Source organism: Schistocerca cancellata, chromosome 5, assembly GCF_023864275.1.
Source record: "Schistocerca cancellata isolate TAMUIC-IGC-003103 chromosome 5, iqSchCanc2.1, whole genome shotgun sequence".
Classification (NCBI taxonomy): domain Eukaryota; kingdom Metazoa; phylum Arthropoda; class Insecta; order Orthoptera; family Acrididae; genus Schistocerca; species Schistocerca cancellata.
The window spans coordinates 665,870,879-665,893,951 of record NC_064630.1 but is presented as its reverse complement, the minus strand read 5'-3'; the positions used below and the strand labels follow the sequence as shown (position 1 = coordinate 665,893,951).

The 23,073-nt window shown below is 44.1% G+C and overlaps 1 protein-coding gene across 1 annotated transcript in view; it reads right to left on the bottom strand.

Moving 5' to 3' along the window:
- LOC126188756 (sodium-coupled monocarboxylate transporter 1-like) overlaps positions 1-23,073 on the bottom strand; it is a 93,936-nt gene that overhangs the window by 35,701 nt on the left and 35,162 nt on the right. Inside the window, exons 6-7 of the mRNA XM_049930366.1 lie at positions 15,904-16,044; positions 6,725-6,821 (exon numbers count right to left, since the gene is read on the bottom strand). Of these exons, the coding sequence (XP_049786323.1) occupies positions 6,725-6,821; positions 15,904-16,044 (238 nt within the window). The remainder of the gene's footprint in view (positions 1-6,724; positions 6,822-15,903; positions 16,045-23,073) is intronic.

Here is a 23,073-nt window from a genome sequence, read left to right as displayed (position 1 = left end):
TATTGTTGCTCATACGTCATGCCCTAGCGCCGTCTCCTGCCGATTCACTTCTCTTGCTGACTCACCTTATAGTGGATGTGACACAGCGTGGTACACAATGGTTCTGTATTCAGAACGACAGCTTGCCGACGAGGTGTTTACGTACAGAAAGGCAAATGGCAGCGGGCGGCGGACAGCGAGGTAGTATGAGAACGCCCATCTCCGCTGACAACATCCACAGCATTCAGTATTTAAACAATGTTTCGACGCCTGTCTGAGACACGGTCGTTTCAGGAAGTAGGAAATCATGAAGGACGTACCAGAAACGTTCGCACACCAGACTTGGTTGCGTATGCACATGTCAAGTATATTTCACATATATTTAACATATTTCACACCTATTTGTACACATATTCCACCTGTATCTCTAGCGAATTTCTCCCTGCAGTTTCATTTTTACGCTGTTCGATATTTACGACATATCCTCTACGATAATATGATACTGCGGATCCGGTACATCCAGTGACATGTGGCTACTGTCAGCGAAATGAGCTGTGAACAGAATTGGGAGTAAAAATAGGAATAAATTACAACGGCACGCATGATAAGGTAGTTTCCCACTCGTCTGAGAGTTTGACGACATCTCTCCTGAACTATGTGTCGTACAATGATATTTTGGTCGTTATATTCAACGGTCTATGTGGATACTGTCTGAAAAGTGTGGCGAGTAGAGTTAGTAGCATAGAAGTAGTAAATTAAAACTTCTTGTTTGATGCTGCAGTCTTGCACGCATTCAGGTGTTTACGACATCACCTGAATAATGTGTTCTACAATGATATAATTTTCCAGTTTCATTCATTGTAATATGCGAATACTGTCAGCAAACATGTCGAAAATACAGTTAATAGGATACAAGCAATATATCAAAACGTTATGCTTCAGGTTCCCGGGTTCTATTCCCGGCGGGGTCAGGGATTTTCTCTGCCTCGTGATGACTGGGTGTTGTGTGCTGTCCTTAGGTTAGTCAGGTTTAAGTAGTTCTAAGTTCTAGGGGACTGATGACCATAGATGTTAAGTCCCATAGTGCTCAGAGCCATTTGAACCATTCGTTATGCTTCATGCTGCAGTTTTGCTGCATGAACAGCCAAAATGTAGTACGCGATAAACTTTTTCGTTTCATCTTTGTGTGAGGTTGTTGGCGAAAACAAGGTGCATGAAGGTTTGAAAGAATATGTAAAGTTTGTTGAAAATCACTCCGTCTACTCATTCTCAAATACTGTTTCTCTAAAGTGTTGGTATTCAAGCGTCATGAGCTACATTGCTCTTTCACCCCCGCCCCTAAGCTTTTGATACGTAGGTTGTCCTTACCCGCCGGCCGGCGTGGCCGAGCGGTTCTAGGCACTACAGTCTGGAACCGCGCGACCGCTACGGTCGCAGGTTCGAATCCTGGGCATGGGTGTGTGTGATGTCCTTAGGTTAGTTAGGTTTAAGTAGTTCTAAGTTCTAGAGGACTGAGACCTCAGACGATAAGTCCCATAGTGCTCAGAGCCATTTGAACCATTTTTTTGTCCTTACCCCCACAGAGATTCTGTCTAAGCAGTAAGTGATATGTATAAAACGTTTGAGGGAAATAGGTCCAATGGTTTAGGAAAACATGTGGAAACGATCATCCATTTATATAAGATGTATGGACCCATTTCCGAATAGCTATTATATGGAAACCGGATCTTTATTTTTCGCATACACATAGACATCTGCTACTGATAAAACTGTCGTTCCACAGACCGAAGGGCTATTCTGATTGATGACCGCTCACCATATGTCCAACTCTGGTCGGACATGGGAGTAAGAATCTTACGTCGCACTCTATAGCATCACAGAAGGGGCTGAGTAGTACTGAGTTCTGGGGACAAGGAGGATGGGAGCATAGAAGCATTCTCTTGTCCATGGAATGTTCCTCAATGTTGGTGCACTTTATGGTGAAGGTACAGAGCCCTTCATGGGGGCTGAAGGCTAGCAGCACCTTTCACATGACCGGGAAGTATTTTCTTTTACTGTTCGCTGGCGAGAAACGATAGCAGGTGCATTAGTGCTCGGCTGATGAATCGTGAACATCTACCACTAGTTTTCTGCCTGCGTGGGGAATAGTTTGTGTATTACATGTAGCCGTTAGATGCAATCTCACCCAACCATCTGCGTGTGCTGGGACACACGCACCCCCTTCCAATATTTAAACAAATTTGAGTTTAGATTAACAAATGCGGAGATACTAAATCACGGGAGCAACGGAAATAGCTCAGCGCTTCACTGCAATTTGCATTATTTTAACACTTGATATCAGACTAAGAAACTGTCGCGTGTTACACTTGATAGATAGTAGCACTATAACAATAATAAACACCGCATTCAGTTTTCTGCACACTAGTTAACGTTCAACAGGAAAACAAACTATAAGTTCTCCTATAAATATAAATATGAGCGTAGACGAGTTAAAAACCTGGTTATGAAACAGCCTGAAACAGTCACTTATGTCAGGGCAGGCACACTCCATGTAAAGATAAAATAATTAGCAAGTTTACACACTGACTAGAACACGAAGATGAATATCAGGAAAGTGCACCGTCCACAACACCTTACGGCGACCGTTAACCTCCAATAAGTTCCTTTCTTTACAAAAATTGTAAATTGACAAATCTGTACTCAAAAGACCCACTCTCCAACTGAACACCCCCAAAAAAGGCAACTTAATGGCCACCTAGTGTAACAAATTAAGAATAGCATGCTTATAGATTGACTAGAATAAAGGAATAAATAACATACACGGATTCTGACTGCCGACAAACTGTGTTGAGCTAATGAGCAGTGATTAAAATAGTCACAACATACGCTACCCAGGTTAGCGGCGTATTTAAAGACAAGCGTCGAGCAAGGACCAGGTCAGAAGGTAATCAATGTAGCAGGATTCCCTTACATGGCAGACGTGCCAGCACGTCCGTTCATACTCCAGAATCAACTACCGCAATATGAATCAGCGACACATTTCAGATAATATTTTAAAACAACGTACTGAAATACCTTTGTTTACCACAAGCCTTAATTTGTTAGCAAGTTAGGCTCTGTTACTGAAACCACGCAAATGAGGTAGCAAATTGTGATCTACATTTCTACATTGTCATTTAACACGCGTCGTGACGAGGAAAAGGAAGAATCCAGCTAATTGAAAGTCACTACTTCGATTCAGTATTTGACGATGCACTCAAAATCAACGGACAAAGGTGAGAGTAAACTTTACACTCGAAAAACAGCACACGCAGAACACGAGCATGAGGTGAACATTAAATAAACTGCTCCTTGTTCAGTCATTTACACACCGACAATCTTCATCGAATTACTGAAGACGCTGGAATCCCCAGTCGCTTGCAAATAACTCAAAATAATTTTCAAAAAGTCTTACTTTAAGTCCAACGACATCCGTAGGATAGGAGTTGCAATGGACAACCAGGCCTTATCCCCTTTGATCCATCTGCGACCAAGACAGTACCATTAGCTGCGATCACAGTCTTAACGATGCATCACACCCGACACGAGCGACGCTGAACATCAACAAAACGGCGTGCTCTCAGACGTTCGCAATTACAGTCCCTTCTCCAAAACGACACACTCTCGCAAACACGGCAGGCAGCGGCCGGCCGCAGCAACGCCACAGCGCCCTCTGGCTAAGATAAGGAAACAGCAAAGCGCGAAGCGCGAGTTTCAAAAGGAACGCACCACGGACAAGGAGGAAACGCAGAGAACCAACCGTGACATTTCGTCACGGTTCATGTACCAACGTATAATCACGGCTCATCAAACCCAGCACCTTCCATTTGTTACGTAATCTGGTTGTCCTATGACGGTATTCTCGCGTATGGTGAACGGAGTTACATTACTGAGACGGTGAAACCTACAGCCACTAAGGAGGCAATTATTCTGAGTGATCTCGGCTTCGGTCTGGATGGTCCAACATTGAACCTGGTAATGCTTTGTTACGCATGTGGTGCATCGGTCCGTTAGAACCCGCAGACTCACTGTTGACCCTAATCAACGGAGTTTTCACTGGTGGTGGAGGATTCTCATAGATGAGACAAGTGAAAAGTCCAGAACATGAAAATTCTCAGCGTTTTCACATCGTCCATTGGACACGAACTCGTCGTAGTCAGATGCCGTGATACTGTCTGTGTAATTAGTTCTGCGCACTACTGCCACATTACCGACCCGTGCTCTGTGGACACACTCTCTCCAACACTACAATGCGTTTTCACAGTATATACCTCTATTTCCCAATAACTTAACCAATTATTACGTTGGAACAGTTTGGGTGGTATCGGATGTGGTAAATCAGAGTGATGTGCCTGATGTTTACATAAAATTATGATGTGTGAGTGCTACAAATGTTCTTTTTTGTTAAGACTTTGACCCATATATTACTACAGTCACGACGACGTTAAGTTAAACAAAGGCTAGCAGATTAATACAGGGTGATTTTTTCCACCGTGTACAAACCCTAGGGATTGATCGATGAGAGGATAAGGAACAAAAAAGATCTAATGAACTTATGTCCAGAAATGCATGGTTTTCCATGATAGAGACCATTTATTCAATCATACTTCGTTACAGAGACTGCGGTCTAATACGAGCTGTACCAGGCAGCCGCAGTTACAGTATGAGTTGAAAAAGGTGTCCATGTGCCTCAACGCATGCGTTTCCGCATCGTAGCGAGTTCTGCCTCATTAAAATGGTTCAAATGTTTCAAATGGCTCTGAGCACTATGGGACTTGACATCTTAGGTCATCAGTCCCATAGAACTTAGAACTACCTAAACCTAACTAACCTAAGGACATCACACACATCCATGCCCGAGGCAGGATTCGAACCTGCGACCGTAGCAGTCCCGCGGTTCCGGACTGCAGCGCCTAGAACCGCAAGACCACCGCGGCCGGCTCTGCCTCATTCCTTCGTGTGTCCAGGATGCATCTCAACAGTATCAAAGGCAGTATGAATAGGCTGCTCCAGTCTCTTCATACCTGGAATTGTTTCTGCACACACGATACTTCTGAGATGGCTCCATAACCAGAAATCGCACAGGTTGTGATCCGATGAAAGATCAGGCCATGAAACTGGACCCCCTCGTCCGATCCATCGACCAGGGAAGAAAGGATTGACATACGTCCGGACGTTAACGACGATGTGGGCTGGAGCACCGTCATGTAGCAGCCACCCCAACCCTTCGAGTCATCAATGGCATCTCTTCCAGCAGGAGACGCAAAGTCAACCGCAAGGAACGTCGATAGTTTCGGCGACATGGAAGGAAAACTGGTCTCAAAATACCCACACATTCCAGCTGCACCGATGATGATGATTTGCTGTCACCATACTACGGAGATTCCGCACACTGTCCTACAGATGACCGTTACGAAAGTTGAAATGTCACTCTTTGAAGATGGCCTCATCTGTCAAAAGGATGGATGATGCAAATATCGGAATTGTGGTTGCCTGGTGAAGAAACCAGTGACAGAACTGCTCCCGATATGGAAAATCAGTCGTTAGTAAGCCCTGGTTTTAACAGTTGTCATGGAGAATGTTCCACGCTGTCATTTGGCTTACCCTGTACTGGTGGGCCAACTGTCTGGTACTGACATGGCAGTCGCCTTCCACAGTCTTCATCACATTTTCCACACGTAAAAAGCTCATCCTAAATCGCTGGAAGGATTTCATCAAATTCCATCCACATATTAGTTGCTATCTGAAAAGATTTACTGTGGAAGGAAGAACTACAAGGCTAGTACTGGGGTAATCCCGATAACGCCGAGAGAGAATGGGATTTGAGGGGATGGACAGCTAGTGGTGGGGGGGGGAGGAAGGAGGAGATAGACAGGTGGGAGGAACAGATACAGAGATAGGAGTGGGAAATGGACCAAAAGAAGGGAGAGGAGAAGATAGACAAGGAAAAGAAAGAGGACGAGAAGGAGGGAGAAAAGATAAGCACATAGAGGATGTAGGAGCAGATCAAGAGGGAGGGAGAAGAGGAAACTGCTACAGAAGGGAAAGAGGAGTCGAACAGAGAGAGAGAGAGAGCGAGAGAGAGAGGAGAGGTGGAGGTAGGTGGGTAAAGGAAAGACAAGGGAGGAGGAGACGGATAGGATGAGACACAGAAGGAGAAGAACAGAGATAAGGGAGGACGACATGGAGGGGGGAGGAGATGGAATTAGAGGAGTGAGAGGAGACGAACGTTGAGGGAAGAAACACATCGATGCTGGTCGGAGGAGGAAATGGACAAAAAGATTGGAGGAAGAGGTAGACAGTGAGAGAGCAGTATGAGATGGACAGAGACGGAATGAAGTAGGGACTGGCAGTTGGGAAGGAGGATATGTAACAACAGAAGATGGGAACAAAGAAATACTCTTGTAGCAACGGATATTCAGCTAGTCTGTAACGTAAGAGCATCATATGCTACTTAATGAATAGTTTTCAATTGTTATTTTTGTCATGATGCCGTAAATCGATCAGTATAGAAGAATATCAGACAGTAATCCATTACTGAAAGGAGCAGAAGATATATTTACTTACGCAAAAAATACGAGCTCAAATATTTCATATTTCCAAATTCGTGAGATAATGCACTGACACACGAAGCTAACAATATTCAACTAAAGTATTTGAGCCAGAAGATTTCTAAATTCTGCATAGCACTTACATGGGTTTTAACAGGATCACAGTCGCGGTAGGCGGCATAGAGCAGAAACCCAGTAAAGACACTGATGACCTTCATGAGGATTATGCCAAACGTGAAGCCAGCCAGGGCCCTGCGAAATGATGCTTAAATCAGTAATTAATTAATTTCTATACAAACAGGTTAAAGACTGTTCAACATTTTTCATTGCTTCCTGAATGTAGACGAGTAGTCTGCTAAAGATGATAAGTTGTATCTCAGATAAACTTGTATGTATGCAGCACGCAGCAAATAGTACAGCTATTATTTGCACAGCTATCTGTTCCCTTAGATGTAAATTAACTTTATGCGATTGCGAGTAACATTGCCCGTTCTGTAAGGTATGGACAGAAGGAAATCGATAGTGGTCCAAGAAACCAAACTGATATCGTCTCGACTGCGACGTTTCCTGTACTTTTCCAAGAAAATTCTAGTAAGCAGCTGTTTACTGCTTCACTAACAAGAGTAATCAATTAGTTAGAAACAAACAACAGAACGGAACCAGTTGGGGGCGTGGTTAATGTTCCCGACTCCCACAAGTCTTCTTTGGTAACAACGCCTAAGTAAGATTCCGGTGATTTCTCTAGTCAAAATAAGAGTGGTTCCCATCGCCACTCCGAATTTTCTTACTGTGCTCAACTTATCGAACGGTTGTTCCGATTGAAAAGACTTTCCTGTTGACGGGACGTTAGGGCTTAAATACCCTCCATTTTTAACTGTAGGTAGTATTCACCTTTAAGAAGCCCAGAAACATTATCCCATTCCTTTGCATATTTTCAAACTCCTGTGCTCTCGCTCTCTTTCGGGGATAGTAGACAGAAGGCATGTCGCACAAAATTCCCATACCATACATATAGTTCAAATGTAAATCACGTTACGTTGAAGATGAATGAAATCAATTTCGGAGGTGGCTTTAGAATCTATAACTGCACTAACAGCGATTTATAAGTAGAAAGCATCGTCATAAATTTTAAGCAGTGGAACTATTACATTCCAAGAATTTTTCAACTGACGGTCAAAGTGTTGTAGCAGTGCGGAGTGGCCGCGCGGTTTGAGGCGCCATGTCACGGAATGCGTGGCTCCTCCCGCCGGGGGTTCGAGTCCTCTCTCGGGCATGGGTGTGTGTGTTGTTCTTAGCATAAGCTAGTTTAAGTAGTGTGTAAGTCTAGGGACCGATGATCTCAGCAGTTTGGTCCCTTAGCAATTCACACACATTTGAATTTGTTGTTCACTTTGCAGTGGTCACCCAAGTTTTCCTATCCTAAGCAAAACAACTATTTGCAATTCTAATCCCATTATCGATTTTCTGTTTAAGGGGGGTAGGACGTCAAACGGGCAGACTTGCAGCAATAGAGGCATCACAGGACATTTTAGTTTCCACTGTTTATACTTTTACAAATAAATTCATCAAACTTTCTCAACACGACCAAGAAGGATTCAGGATTCACACTCATTGCAGTGGAAGTTCGAAAACATAGCAAAATAAATATTTTTACGTGCGAAATTTCATCATTTTTTCACTTACTGATGGCAGCATTTGTTGCTTCATAAGTTAGAGAGATTCTTCGATGAATTTTGCAGAGCATACATACTATACTCACAGGTGTATGAAACTCTAGAATTTATTTAATTTATGAGAAAACGAATGAACTATTATATTTTAAACTTCATGTTTAGAAAAAACACAAAGTTTATAGTTAATTACCTCAATTTTTACCACAGTTTTTAATAGATTTGGAAAATTCTAGAGTTTCACACACCTTTAAGTATGACTTGTATGCTGTGCATAATTCATCGAAGAATATCTCTTACTTATGAAGAAAAGTGTACCTACAGCACCAATGCTGCCATAAGTAAGTGAAAAAGATGAAGAAATTTCACATGTAGAAAAAAAATTATTTCTTATGTTTTCGAACTTCCACTGCTAAGAGTGTGAATTCTGAATCCTTCCTGGTCATTCTGACAAAGATTTATGAATTTATTTGTAAACGTATAGACAGTGGAAATTAAAATGTTCAGTGGTGCCTCTCCTGCTTCAAGTCGGCCCGTTTGACGTCCTACCCCCCTTAACACTCTTTGTTGTTCTCTCCAATTTTCTAGTATACTACTACATTGGTTCGCGTATACTAGAAATCCTAGCAACTGCCTCACTGTAGTTCCTACTCTCTCATATACCTTTACTCGGTTGGTAGGACATGTTCTGAGACATCGAGGGATCACCAATTTAGTATTGGAGGACAGCGTGGAGGGTAAAAATCGTAGAGGGAGACCAAGAGATGAATACACTAAGCAGATTCAGAAGGATGTAGGCTGCATTAGGTACTGGGAGATGAAGAAGCTTGCACAGGATAGAGTAGCATGGAGAGCTGCATCAAACCAGTCTCAGGACTGAAGACCACAACGACAACAAGAACAACAACACCTTTACTTCTTCTCTGTGATACCGCTTCATTTTATACGATATCGATCGTTAATTTCAGTCAATGCTCACGTGCAGTAGAAATCTCTAGTTTTTTTGTAGTGCTCCAAACAAATCTTCATTTTCAGCATCTTGCCTATTAATTTTGTACCAGTATTGTACAACCTGTGCAGCTTCAATGGTAGCACATTCGCAAGCCATTTCAACTACTTTCCAGATATATAAAATTTAGGCTATTATCCTAATGCCTACTAAGATTTTTGTTTTCATGTTCCTTTCCTTTTCGCAAAACACAAAATACATGGACAGCGAAAAGAAATCGTAACACGAGAAAATAATTAATGTAGGATCACGAAATTTCGAAAATACTTTTGTCTAGATAACACATTTAAGTGATAAACATTCCTTGGAACGTTAACGTAAGCGCGAGATAAGCTATTGCAAAACTGAAATGCAGGTAAACTGTGTTTTACTGGTGCGGGATGTCAGATTGTGGAATGGAGTTCCATGTCTTTGCAATTGGTCGCTCAATACAGGGATTGATAATGCTGGTTGTGGATGACGCTGGAGCTGTCGTACGACGACGTCCGATATGTGCTCGATTTGAGCCAGATCTGGTGATCGAACATGCCAGGGCAACTTATTGACACTGTGTAGAGCATGTTGTGTCACAATAGCGATGTGCGGGCGAACGTTGTCCTTTTGAAAAACACCCCCAGGAATACTGTTCATGAATGGCAGCACAACATGTCGAATCACCAGATTGACTTTCAGATATGCAGTCAAGGTGCTTGGGACAACTAAGAGAGTTCTCCTGCTGTCATACGAAATTGCACCACAGACCATCATGCCAGGTGTAGATCCACTGTGTCTATCACCAAGTTGGCTGCAGGCACACCTCTGGCCCTCTTCTAACGGACACACGGGCATCACTGGCATCGAAGCAGAACCAGCTTTCATCAGAAAACACAGCAGATTTCCAACCTGATCTCATCGAGTTCTCGCTTGATACCACTGAAGTCGCTAATTGCGGTGTTTTGGGCTCAGCGAAAGGTACGATATAGTACGTCTATCTTGGAGCTGTTCTTGAAGTAACCGACTTGTAACAGTTCATTGTGCCATTGTGGTGCCAACTGCTGCATATGGAGAAAAATGTGCCGGAGCCATGCGCCGAATACGATATTCTTCCTTCTCGGTAGTGCCACATAGCCGTCCGGACTCGGTCCTCTTGAGACCATACTTTCTCGTGACCACCGATGCCAGCAGTCATATATAATGGGTACATTTCTGCCAGGCCTTTCTGCAGTATCGCAGAAGGAACATCGAACTTCTCGTAGCCCTATTACTTGACCTGTGAGGCGTTGATGTTGGCGTCTTTGTTGCCTTAAAGGCGTTACTGGCTACCATCAGCTTACTAAATCCAATACCAAAGGTAACCAACGCTCATGAGCTTTACAGAGTGTATGTAAAGCAAACGTGATTTGCATCCTGAAAGTGGAGCTACTAACGCATTCTTACACGACTGGCGTTTAATCTGAATGGAGAAATCTGTCAGATCTAGAAACACGTTTATCAACTTCTGTTTACTTCGAACAACTCCATCTTGTTATTGAGAATTTTTCCGTTAGTGTATTTTCAACTCAACTTGAATTTAACTGACCTGACAAAATCTTTCCTATACCACTGGTGAGAGTTATAATGTCCGTTGAAAGTGGTGAGAATTGTTTAAGTTCGACTGTAGTTTTCTTACGATTCTGGAAAATATTTCTCACTGGATTGGTCGGCTGTTCTGCATCCAAGAGAAACATAACAACATTTTTTTTACATCATATTAAGATTAATTATGATCACTAACTTTCTGCTTATCTTTGAAGAAGATATTCATCTTTATTCCTATGTAGCTTACACTCACGTCCATTACTTAACGTATCCTCAAGATCTATCTACACGTATTACGTCACGAGAGCACTGTACGAACTAAAGAGTGGTAGAACAACTCGGAACGCATTACATGACTGTTTGCTCATCTGTAACAGATAGTGAGGCAGATAACTTCAGCAGTGATTCTAACAACTTGCTGTTTGCCTTTTGTACACCCATTTCCGGTCATACGAAAGGAAGGTAGATGATCAGACACATTCGAATTTATTACGCAAAACATTTGCCAAACATTTTGATGATATTACGCGTAGTCAAATCGTTTGCAAATTCCATAACGGATGCAGTCAGCCATTCTACGTGTCCTAAGTAGAAAACTCACGGCGTCTGGTCGTACGTCTCCCGTCAGGAGCCTTTCACTGCTTTCGAGAGGCGCCGATCTGTGAGCTGGGCAACCCACTACTCCCTTCATAAATGCAACTCGTGACGAGAACTGTAACATGAGTAGAGCAGACGAGTAGTGTCCTGTTATAGTATTTAAGTATGGATAATGAATGTCAGTTCACCAGTACATACAGTGTCCAGTCACATTAGTACAGCGACTTGTCAAAAGCCGGGGTAACCATCTTTTGCAGTGCGGGCCGCTGCGGATTGTACAGGCAGAGAGCTAATGAAGCCACGCAGACTCCAATGTTCGGGTCAGCTGCGCTAGGTTCCTCGGTTGAGGATCTTAGGCGCGAACATCCAAATCTAAAAGAATGGTTCAAATGGCTCTGAGCACTATGGGACTTAACTGCTGAAGTTATCAGTCCCCTAGACCTTAGAACTACTTAAACCTAACTAACCTAAGGACATCACACACATCCATGCCCGAGGCAGGATTTGAACCTGCGACCGTAGCGGGCGCGCGGTTCGAGAGTGTAGCGCCTGGAACCCCTCGGCACTCCGACCGGCCATCCAAATCTACGGGGTTCCATAGAGTCTCGATTGGGCTTAAATCGCTAGGGAGTACGGTAAACACATCCTGGTCATCTTCGAACTACGTGTATACACCACGACCTATGTGACAAGTTGCATTGCCTTGCTAGCAGGTGGTACTGTGCCTAGGAAAAACAAACTGCATTTAGGGCTGCATATGGATAGATCCATTCACGTTCTAATCCATTGTGACTTTCCAAATGACGATATCACCCAGCTGATTAAGCACGTATGGCTTTTTCTTTAAGACATTTCATGCCGTACGTGCTATTGGCCATTTCTTTGATTCAGCATAAACGATCATACATCTGAAATGGCCAACCTGTCTCCACTCACTGGTCGTCCAGTTCCAGCCTTCGTAGCTGATGAACAGCAGCATATATAGGTGCACGAACCAGGCGCCTGCCGCGGAGGCAAATGGCCAGTTTGACTGAACGGTCGTTGAGGATTCACCATTGATAGCGCCTTGATTCATTTGGGTTGTCAGTTGCTCATCATCTAAAGGTATATTCGCCAGTGCACATCTCTGCAACCGTCGTTCAAGCCGGTCGTTTATGGCCCGAGGTGTACTACAGGAGTCATGGCGCCGGTTTGGGACAAAGCCATTTTGTCGTGCACGGCGGCATGCGAATAGATTACGAACTTAATCGTTTCGGAAATGCTTCCACCCTTGACCAATTTGCCTATGATCATGTCGATTTGGGCGTCAGATAATTCGCTCGGTTTCCGCATTAAGACAACGACTGCAATGTTTTACCGCCAGTGGACACGCATTACATACCCTCTCCTGCTAATGCTGCCACCTACTGTCTGTGATTGGTTATTGCACGTTGACCTCGAACATAACTGTTGTTCACAATAATGCGAGGTGTCGGTCACGACAGTGCGACTGTATCGTGTATCTCACCTCGAGCGAACTGCACCCCTGGGCCGCACCTGGCGCATAAAAAGGGCGGAGAGAATCTTCTTAAAATACCCAGGCACCACTCCGGTCGCACCAGTTCCCTGCCGTTTATGAAGTTCAATAGCCTGCGCCATATCCGTCTGATGACGATCCTACTTGCGAGTTTGGGCTTGCATTATATATTTTTGGGTAGTTTATTCTACCGCATGATCTCCGTAGCAGAGATCGAGATCATGACTTGGTTGCAACCCAGCTGCCCTCCCGCGATCGTTCGCTAGACACAGTGTTTTGTTACACCGCCGGCCGGAGTGGCCGTGCGGTTCTAGGCGCTACAGTCTGGAGCCGAGCGACCGCTACGGTCGCAGGTTCGAATCCTGCCTCGGGCATGGATGTGTGTGATGTTCTTAGGTTGGTTAGGTTTAATTAGTTCTAAGTTCTAGGCGACTGATGACCTCCGAAGTTAAGTCGCATAGCGCTCAGAGCCATTTGAACCATTTTTGTTTGGTACACCTGCAGGGATGCAGATGTAGGGATCCCAATTTTATCTGATGAATAATGATTCCCGATAGCACAGTCCTAGCCTGGAAGAGCCCGACAGCACAGTGCTAGCCTGGAAGATGGGTGCCCGAATCCTGAGGATTGAATCCTCTTGATGATTGAACGCCTATGTGGTTGTAACACATTTCTGAAGCCCAGAGGGTGTGCGTCCACTGGAACCACAAACTATGCTGAACAGCCAGAGTGAGAAATTAACAGTCTTCGTATGCAATTGGCTGTGAAACCGAACACGGTAAGTATTACTTCACTTCCTTTACCCTGTGTCCCATAGGATACAGAGTGATTGCTGTTTATGTTTAAAAAGCTGCTAAGCGACGTAGGTGGAACTGAGAAAAATTGATAGGGTAGTAATACTATATTCTTGAAATAAAGAGTGATCTTGGACAAGGCATACACTATAGTTCACTGAAACCTGTCCTTATAACTCTAAAGGCTGATTCTCATTAAAGGTCAAAACCATCAAAGCGACGTAGATGATGCTAAGACATGTCATTTATTATAAGACACATGAGGTTGCAAATGCAAGGAACTACCTCAAAAATGATTAGAACTGTTGAACATGTAACTTTTGGTGTATTTCCCAGCATTTTCGACTCCACGTGCCCTATAATAAAACACTTGTCTCAGCGTCATCTAAGTCACTTCGCACGTTTTCAAAGGGTTATGAGAATCACCCTGAAGAGTTATCAAGATAGCTTCTAGTCAAAAATAATGCATCCTTATCAAAGATCTCTTTTTTATTTCAATGAACGTGCATTTCTGCAGTATTACACAATTTTTCCTAAGTTTTTCGCCATATCCTCAACTAAAATTTGATTATCATTACTTTTGATACCTTCAAATCAAATGACACGTAAATATTTCTGGAACCAATATCATCGTGCAGTTTTCAATTTTATTTCTCACACAGAAATGTAAGCTTGGTGACGTTACCATGAACATACGTTGATGAGTTTGAATTGCGTATTAAATGCTTCACTACAAAATTATGCACTGGTTTAACATGACTCACTGACTTTTGTATTGACTGAGACATAAACTGTAGTGTTCTATGAAAGTCACACACTGCCCTATATCTCGCTCTTCATTTAAACCTTCATTTTTTCCACTTTATGCAACATTTTAATGTTTCCATGCCACCTGTGAACTCTTTCATCTAGCGTTTACTGTGACTATTTATCCACATTTTTGTTAGTGTCCGCGCTGTCACTTCAAGATGTATCTAGTTTTCAGTAATTAAGTTTACTTTTAAGCAGTTGCTTTCTCGTTTAAATTCTATTTTCGACTGGCCACTGTGCTCTTTTTTTTTTTAGCATCTCACTGATATTTTGCAATTCAACCTGCCTTCCATGTCTACGAAAACATGTCAATTTTTATTTGTCGTTGTTTCCAGTGGACTGGAGAATTTTAGAAATTCATATTGTCTGCTTTGTTTAAATTAAATTTTACATGAATAAATTTACTTAAATTAATTCTCAGTAACGAATTCAAGACATCTTCATTCCCCACAATTTCTAGCAGAATGTCTTGGTCGTTATGTCCACCATAGTAATAACCTCTCATGAGCTCGTCATCTCTTAAGCATTGCCCCGTCTGATAGTATGGGATCTCTTCTTTACAATATTGCTTCCCATCTACCCTTCATTAAGTACAGTTTTAGAACTAGCTCACTATGTCTTTCATCTGTTTCCTAAATCTAAGAAATAATTTGTGATATTTTTCTGATTTATCCCAAGTGATAAATGCTTTGTGTCATAGTACTGTGTGTAAGTTGTTGAAACTTATCACGGAATTCTAAGATCATTTCTCCTACGGGATTCACTAACACAAAACTAACGTTTTCGGAAAAATCCATGTCCTTAACTATAGTGTTCCATTTCGTATGCAGAACTTCCACCCGTTTTCATATATCTTACCGCTAAATTCCATAAATTTAGGGATGTTATCATCAAGAGTATTCCGCATTGTCGTTCTAAGCTAGACATTTGTGAAGGTAGTTCGATGTTGCGCTGCTCCAACTCAAGTCTTTAATTATCGGTGAAAGTGTAGTGTCAAGTGTATATTGTCAGGTATGTTAGGGACAGAACGAAATCTGGTGCTGGCACATATCCAACTCCTACAGAGTACCTCCAAAGGGATGGGCAGGCTGAACATCCAATATGACGGACCGATTACCAGCAACAGTGTCAGGTGCCTCTATGAGACAGAGCGGAGCGATGTGGAGTTGATTCAGGACAAAGGTGCGAAGTCTGGCGATCAGAAACTTCACGCTGCTGTCTCCTCTCCATTCCCAGCTAGATACTAGTGGTAAAAATTCTATGTACAATCAACAATGGAGATACGAACAAATCACCTCTTGAGTCTAGTGCCAATGCACAGGACTGCGCTAGTGATATTGGCTACGGATGTGGGTACCTCTCGTCCTCTGGGAGAACTCACTTTCGACAAGCCGCCAGGTCCGGCAGCGACATGAACTTCTGTACCATGCCCTGGTGGACAGCGCAGCCTCCTACGAAAGACACCGTCGCGCCGATCACCACTGCCCAGAAGGAGCTCCGAACGAAGGGGTCTGGGGTCATCCTGCGCATAGAAAGTGCGAAAAGACATTTAGTATCCAGTCATGTCGTGGCAAATCCAAAATATGCAGTAAAATATTCAAAATGCAACGACTAATTCTTACGTCCAGAAAGGACTGGCGTTTTGATGTTTACAACTAGTAAGTAAACAAAAATAATCACTTACATAATACGCCGCTAAGCGTTAGAGTCGTTATCTTTAAGGGGGAAAAATTCGTCGTTAGTTATCTTCAAGCAGAATTCGGCTGAGTGGTGCAAAGAAATAACAAAAATGCTGATATACCGGGTGATCAAAAAAAAATGGCTCTGAGCACTATGGGACTCAACTGCTGTGGTCATAAGTCCCCTAGAACTTAGAACTACTTAAACCTAACTAACCTAAGGACATCACACACATCCATGCCCGAGGCAGGATTCGAACCTGCGACCGTAGCGGTCGTGCGGTTCCAGACTGTAGCGCCTTTAACCGCTCGGCCACTCCGGCCGGCCCGGGTGATCAAAAAGTCTATACTGACTGAAAGCTTAATAAACCACGGAATAATGTAGATAGAGAGGTAAAAATTGACACTTGCCTGGAATGAAATAGGGTTTTATTAGAACCAAAAATACTAAAGTCACAAATTATCCGACAGATCTCTTGCGCGCGTCGTTTGGTGATGATTGTGTGCTCAGCCGCCATTTTCGTCATGCTTGGCCTCCCAGGTCCCCAGACCTCAGTCCGTGCGATTATTGGCTTTGGAGTTACCTGAAGTCGCAAGTGTATCGTGATCGACCGACATCTCTAGGGATGCTCAAAGACAACATCCGACGCCAATGCCTCACCATAACTCCGGACATGCTTTACAGTGATGTTCACAACATTATTCCTCGACTACAGCTATTGTTGAGGAATGATGGTAGACATATTGAGCATTTCCTGTAAAGTACATCATCCTTGCTTTGTCTTACTTTGTTATGCTAATTATCGCTATTCTGATCAGATGAAGCGCCATCTGTCGGACATTTTTTGAACTTGTGAATTTTTTTGGTTCTAATAAAACCCCACGTCATTCCAAGCATGTTTATCAATTTGTACCTCTCTATCTACATTATTCCGTGATTTATTCAGTTTTCAAACTTATGCTGACTTTTTGATCACCCGGTACATTATCAAATGTTCTTTTACAATGGAAGACACAAAAATACTCCCACATTTCACTTCTCCAACAAGCACAGAAAATGAGTGAGAAACAGATAAAATCACTGAAATTAAATATTCCTACTTTGACCGATAGTGTCCCTATTGCATTCTATGCAGAACATGAAGCTGCGTTAGCTTCCATTTTAACGATATCATACCGCAGATCACTTGTACAAAACACTACCCAGTGTCCAAAAGAAAGCTATTATCACGCGTGTCCTTTAGCAGGGTAGAGAATTAATCCAGGAAACTGCCGTCCAGTGAGCTCAATGCAGTCAGAAATCCCATCTAGGGCTTTCCTCACCTTTTGGATCAAGGATTTTTTTTCTAGTTCTTCCGACTGGTAGCACATTCCAAGCATGTTTATCAATTTGTACCTCTCTATCTACATTATTCCGAGATTTATTCAGTTTTCAAATTTATACTGACTTTTTGATCACCCGGTATTATTATTTTCAGTAACTTCGATGCATGAGTTGTTAAGCTGATTGTGCGATAATTCTCACATTTTTCGGAACTTGGGTGGGTACAGTTGTTCTTGAATTCCGATAAGTAGTTGACTCAGTACCACACTAACGGCCATAACATTCACACGGTGAACCACTGACTTGAAGCGACGTTCATCTACATAATTTCAAAACAAAAACAGTCATGGTTAATGTCAGTGGCGCATTTCACCCTTTTGGAACATCATCCGATGTGTAAAAGTGGCTGGATATGTAACCCAACCGTCGTAAAGTGATATAAAATTCAAAACGGACGCAACAACAACGCAAGTATCCGGACACCCCCACAAACATACGTTTTTCATATTAGGTGCATTGTGCTGCCACCTACTGCCAGGTACTCCATATCAGTGACCTCAGTAGTCATTATACATCGTGAGAGAGCAAAATGGAGAGCTCTGCGGAACTCACGGACTTCGAAAGTGATCAGGTGATTGGGCGCCACTTGTGTTATACGTCTGTACGCGAGATTTCCACACTCCTAAACATCCCTAGGTACACTGTTTCCGATGTGATAGTGAAGTGGAAACGTGAAAGGACACGTACACCACAAAAGCGTGCAGGTCGACCTCTTCTGTTTGACTGACAGAGGTCAACGACAGTTGATGAGGGTGGTAATGTGTAATAGGCAGCTATCTATCCAGACCATCACAAAGGATTTCCAAACTGCATCAGGATCCAGTCCAAGTACTACGACAGTTAGGCGGGAGGTGAGAAAACTTGGATTTCGTGGTCGAGCGGCTGCTCATAAGCCATACATCACGCCGGTAAATGCCAAATGACGCCTCTCTTTGTGTAAGGATCGTAAACATTGGACGACTGAACAGTGGGAAAATGTTGTGTGGAGTGGCGAATCACGGTGCACAACGTGGCGATCCGATGGCAGGATGAGGACATGGCGAATGCCCGGTGAACGTCATCTGCCAGCGTGTGTAGTGCCTACAGTAAAAGTCGGATTTGGTGTTGTTATGATGTTGTCGTGTTTTTCATGGAGGGGTCTTGCATCCCTTGTGGTTTTGCTTGGCATTATCACAGCACATTCCTACATTGATGTTTTAAACACCTTCTGGTTTCCCACTGTTGAAGAGCAATTCGGAGATGGCGACTGCATCTTTCAACACGATCGAGCACCAGTTCTTAATGCATGGCCTGTGGCGGAGTGGTTACGGTACAATAACATCCATGTAATGGGCTGGCCTGCACGGAATCCTGTCCTGAACACTATGGAACACCTGTGGGATATTTTGAAACGCCGACTTCGTGCAAGGCCTCACCGATCAACATCGATACCTCTCCTCTGGGCAGCACTCCGTGAAGAGTGGGCTGCCATTCCCCAAGAAGCCTTCGAGCAATTGATTAAACGTGTGCCTGCGGGAGTGGAAGCTGTCATCAAGGCTAAGAGTGGGCCAACACCATATTGAATTCCAGCATTGCCGACGGAGGGCTTCACGAACTTGTAAGTAATTTTCAGCCAGGTGTCCGGTTACTTTTGATCACATAGTGTACATGTACATCATGCCCCGCAAGCCATCTAACGGTGTGTGGCTTCTGGTTCCATTAACTGATCCCTCATATTCTGTTTCACTTGCCAATGGCGCATGGGAAGAATGACTGTCCGTAAGTTCTGTATTATCTCTAATTTCTCGAATTCTCTTGTTGTGGTTATTTCAGGATATGTATTTTGGAGGAGATAATGTGTGTTCCGGCTTTTTCCGGAAAGTTTTCTATCGGATTTTCACTAGAAAACTTCTTAGTGATGCGCAACACCCCTCTTGTAGCGTCTGCCACTGAAGTTTGTTTAATGTCTCTGTAACTGTCTCGCACTGACAAAACGATCCCACGACGTACCTGGCAAGGATAGCATATTGTTGAACAACACTCAAGAATCGGTCGAACTATCACCTTATAAGCCACTTTGTACCAACTTTGATTCCATAAGGCACTGTTGTGCACAGCGACCGTAGAATATAAGGAAACAGCGGCACACAGCAGTCACTCGCACTCCAATTGGTTTTTATTGCTCTAGCATATATAGATTTCGGGTATGTGTTGTTGTTTGTTTTGTATTGGGGTTGGGTTGTTTGGGGAAGGAGACCAGACACCGAGGTCGTCGGTCTCATCGGATTAGGGAAGGATGGGGAAGGAAGTCGGCCGTGCCCTTTGAACGGAATCATCCCGGTATTTGCCTGGAGCGATTTAAGGAAATCACGGAAAACCTAAATCAGGATGGCCGGACGCACGATTGAACCGTCGTCCTCCCGAATGCGAGTCCAGTGTCTAACCACTGCGCCATCTCGCTCGGTTTTCGGGTATAAATAGCGATCTTGTTTTATGTGGTCGTCCCACTTAAGGTCGATGTGGATAGGTATTCCTAGATATTTTACGGTAGACACTATTCCCTCAGTCGGTCATTATACGGAAGTATACATCCACATCGGTGGATTTATTTTCTATGTATGCGGAAGTGGTACATTTATTCACATTCAGAGTCAGCTGCGAGAAACTGCACCATTCATCAATTTTCTGTGGGAAATTCGGCAAATCGGCAGAGTCTTCTAGCACTGTATTTTCCTATATGCAACCGCACCATCTGCTAGCAGCCTTAAAGAGCTACTACTATAACATTTACACACATTGTAGTTAGTAACGGTCCTGCCACACCTCCTTGGTGTACTCCGTAAATTACCTTTATCTGTCGATTTTGTCTGGTTACGGGCGACGTGTTGAATTATATATTCATGGAAGTTTTTGAATCGAAAGACAAATATGGTCGACAAGCTTTATAAACCGGTCCAGAGTGTGGGAAAAATCTATTAAGCACAAAAGCAAAGTCGAACTTACAATGGCGCGTAGAGAAAGGTTTCATAGACCAAACGCGAGAGCGACTGACAAGCGGCCATCCGCTGTATTTGATAGCTGTATCGTGTCAGCGGACGCAGCCACCTCACGTGTTGGCCACTGTCTTCCTTGACATCTGCTGTGATGCCAAGTCTTACTGCCTCTCCAGTTCCTGCGTCTCCAGTTACCGCACTTGTTGCTTTCCAGCACATTGTCAAGGTTCTGAAACTTCTTCCTTCCTCTCCTATCGCCTCATCTAAAAACCTTCAGCTTTTACCCCCTTGTCATCAAGAGGGCAGTGGTCAATCTTATTTTCCAAGTACAGATTCACGAAGGGTAGGACACAGTCAGAAGCCTTGTGTTACTTCTTTCCTGGTTCTGTGCAGCTGGCACTTTCTCCTCGGGAGTGCAATAAAAATTAGGGTAATAGCTGGTAATGCTGTTCAGATGGTTTCAATTAAATGCCCATGAAGTATGTTTCGGTTTGTATAGGCAATAATCATTTTCATCGACGAGATTTAAATAATATACACTCCTGGAAATGGAAAAAAGAACACATTGACACCGGTGTGTCAGACCCACCATACTTGCTCCGGACACTGCGAGAGGGCTGTACAAGCAATGATCACACGCACGGCACAGCGGACACACCAGGAACCGCGGTGTTGGCCGTCGAATGGCGCTAGCTGCGCAGCATTTGTGCACCGTCGCCGTCAGTGTCAGCCAGTTTGCCGTGGCATACGGAGCTCCATCGCAGTCTTTAACACTGGTAGCATGCCGCGACAGCGTGGACGTGAACCGTATGTGCAGTTGACGGACTTTGAGCGAGGGCGTATAGTGGGCATGCGGGAGGCCGGGTGGACGTACCGCCGAATTGCTCAACACGTGGGGCGTGAGGTCTCCACAGTACATCGATGTTGTCGCCAGTGGTCGGCGGAAGGTGCACGTTCCCGTCGACCTGGGACCGGACCGCAGCGACGCACGGATGCACGCCAAGACCGTAGGATCTTACGCAGTGCCGTAGGGGACCGCACCGCCACTTCCCAGCAAATTAGGGACACTGTTGCTCCTGGGGTATCGGCGAGGACCATTCGCAACCGTCTCCATGAAGCTGGGCTACGGTCCCGCACACCGTTAGGCCGTCTTCCGCTCACGCCCCAACATCGTGCAGCCCGCCTCCAGTGGTGTCACGACAGGCGTGAATGGAGGGACGAATGGAGACGTGTCGTCTTCAGCGATGAGAGTCGCTTCTGCCTTGGTGCCAATGATGGTCGTATGCGTGTTTGGCGCCGTGCAGGTGAGCGCCACAATCAGGACTGCATACGACCGAGGCACACAGGGCCAACACACGGCATCATGGTGTGGGGAGCGATCTCCTACACTGGCCGTACACCACTGGTGATCGTCGAGGGGACACTGAATAGTGCACGGTACATCCAAACCGTCATCGAACCCATCGTTCTACCATTCCTAGACCGGCAAGGGAACTTGCTGTTCCAACAGGACAATGCACGTCCGCATGTATCCCGTGCCACCCAACGTGCTCTAGAAAGTGTAAGTCAACTGCCCTGGCCAGCAAGATCTCCGGATCTGTCCCCCATTGAGCATGTTTGGGACTGGATGAAGCGTTGTCTCACGCGGTCTGCACGTCCAGCACGAACGCTGGTTCAACTGAGGCGCCAGGTGGAAATGGCATGGCCAGCCGTTCCACAGGACTACATCCAGCATCTCTACGATGGTCTCCATGGGAGAATAGCAGCCTGCATTGCTGCGAAAGGTGGATATACACTGTACTAGTGCCGACATTGTGCATGCTCTGTTGCCTGTGTCTATGTGCCTGTGGTTCTGTCAGTGTGATCATGTGATGTATCTGACCCCAGGAATATGTCAATAAAGTTTCCTCTTCCTGGGACGATGAATTCACGGTGTTCTTATTTCAATTTCCAGGAGTGTAAGTTCTTAAGTGGTCCACTCTCTTTTCCCGAGTTTTAATTGCAAGATTATCCCAAGCCACATCATTAAATGCCTTAAGCAAGTATGTAAATTACGCATATATCGATCTCTTCCATTTTCTATAAACATCTCGCCCACAATTAGCAAGAGTCTTTTTGCAATGGTAGCACGAGTATTCCGTCTAAAATCGAATTGCTCTTAGACCAAACTCTCCTTCAACAGCGTTTACAGTGTTTCCTTAATGGCTGATGGTTAGTTTATTGCTAATTCTTAACAAAGTCTTATCGTAGGAGGTGGTCTCTTTAGACGTAGTGTAGTCAACCGTCCTAGGGTAGTAAACCCTCATGTCAAATCCTTGTTCTCCTATTTGCGGGTTGGATCGGTGGTCTGTAAAAACTTCCTGAGGTTCGAAAATGTAAAGGGAAGCCTCGCAAACTGGAAAAACATTAGGACGATGTGCAGTTGTTTTCGTACGGTTGTTCTGACGATCAAGTCATTCTTTGACGAGGTGAATACGATCTTGAGTTCATGATACGTTTATGTCAGAAATATGACA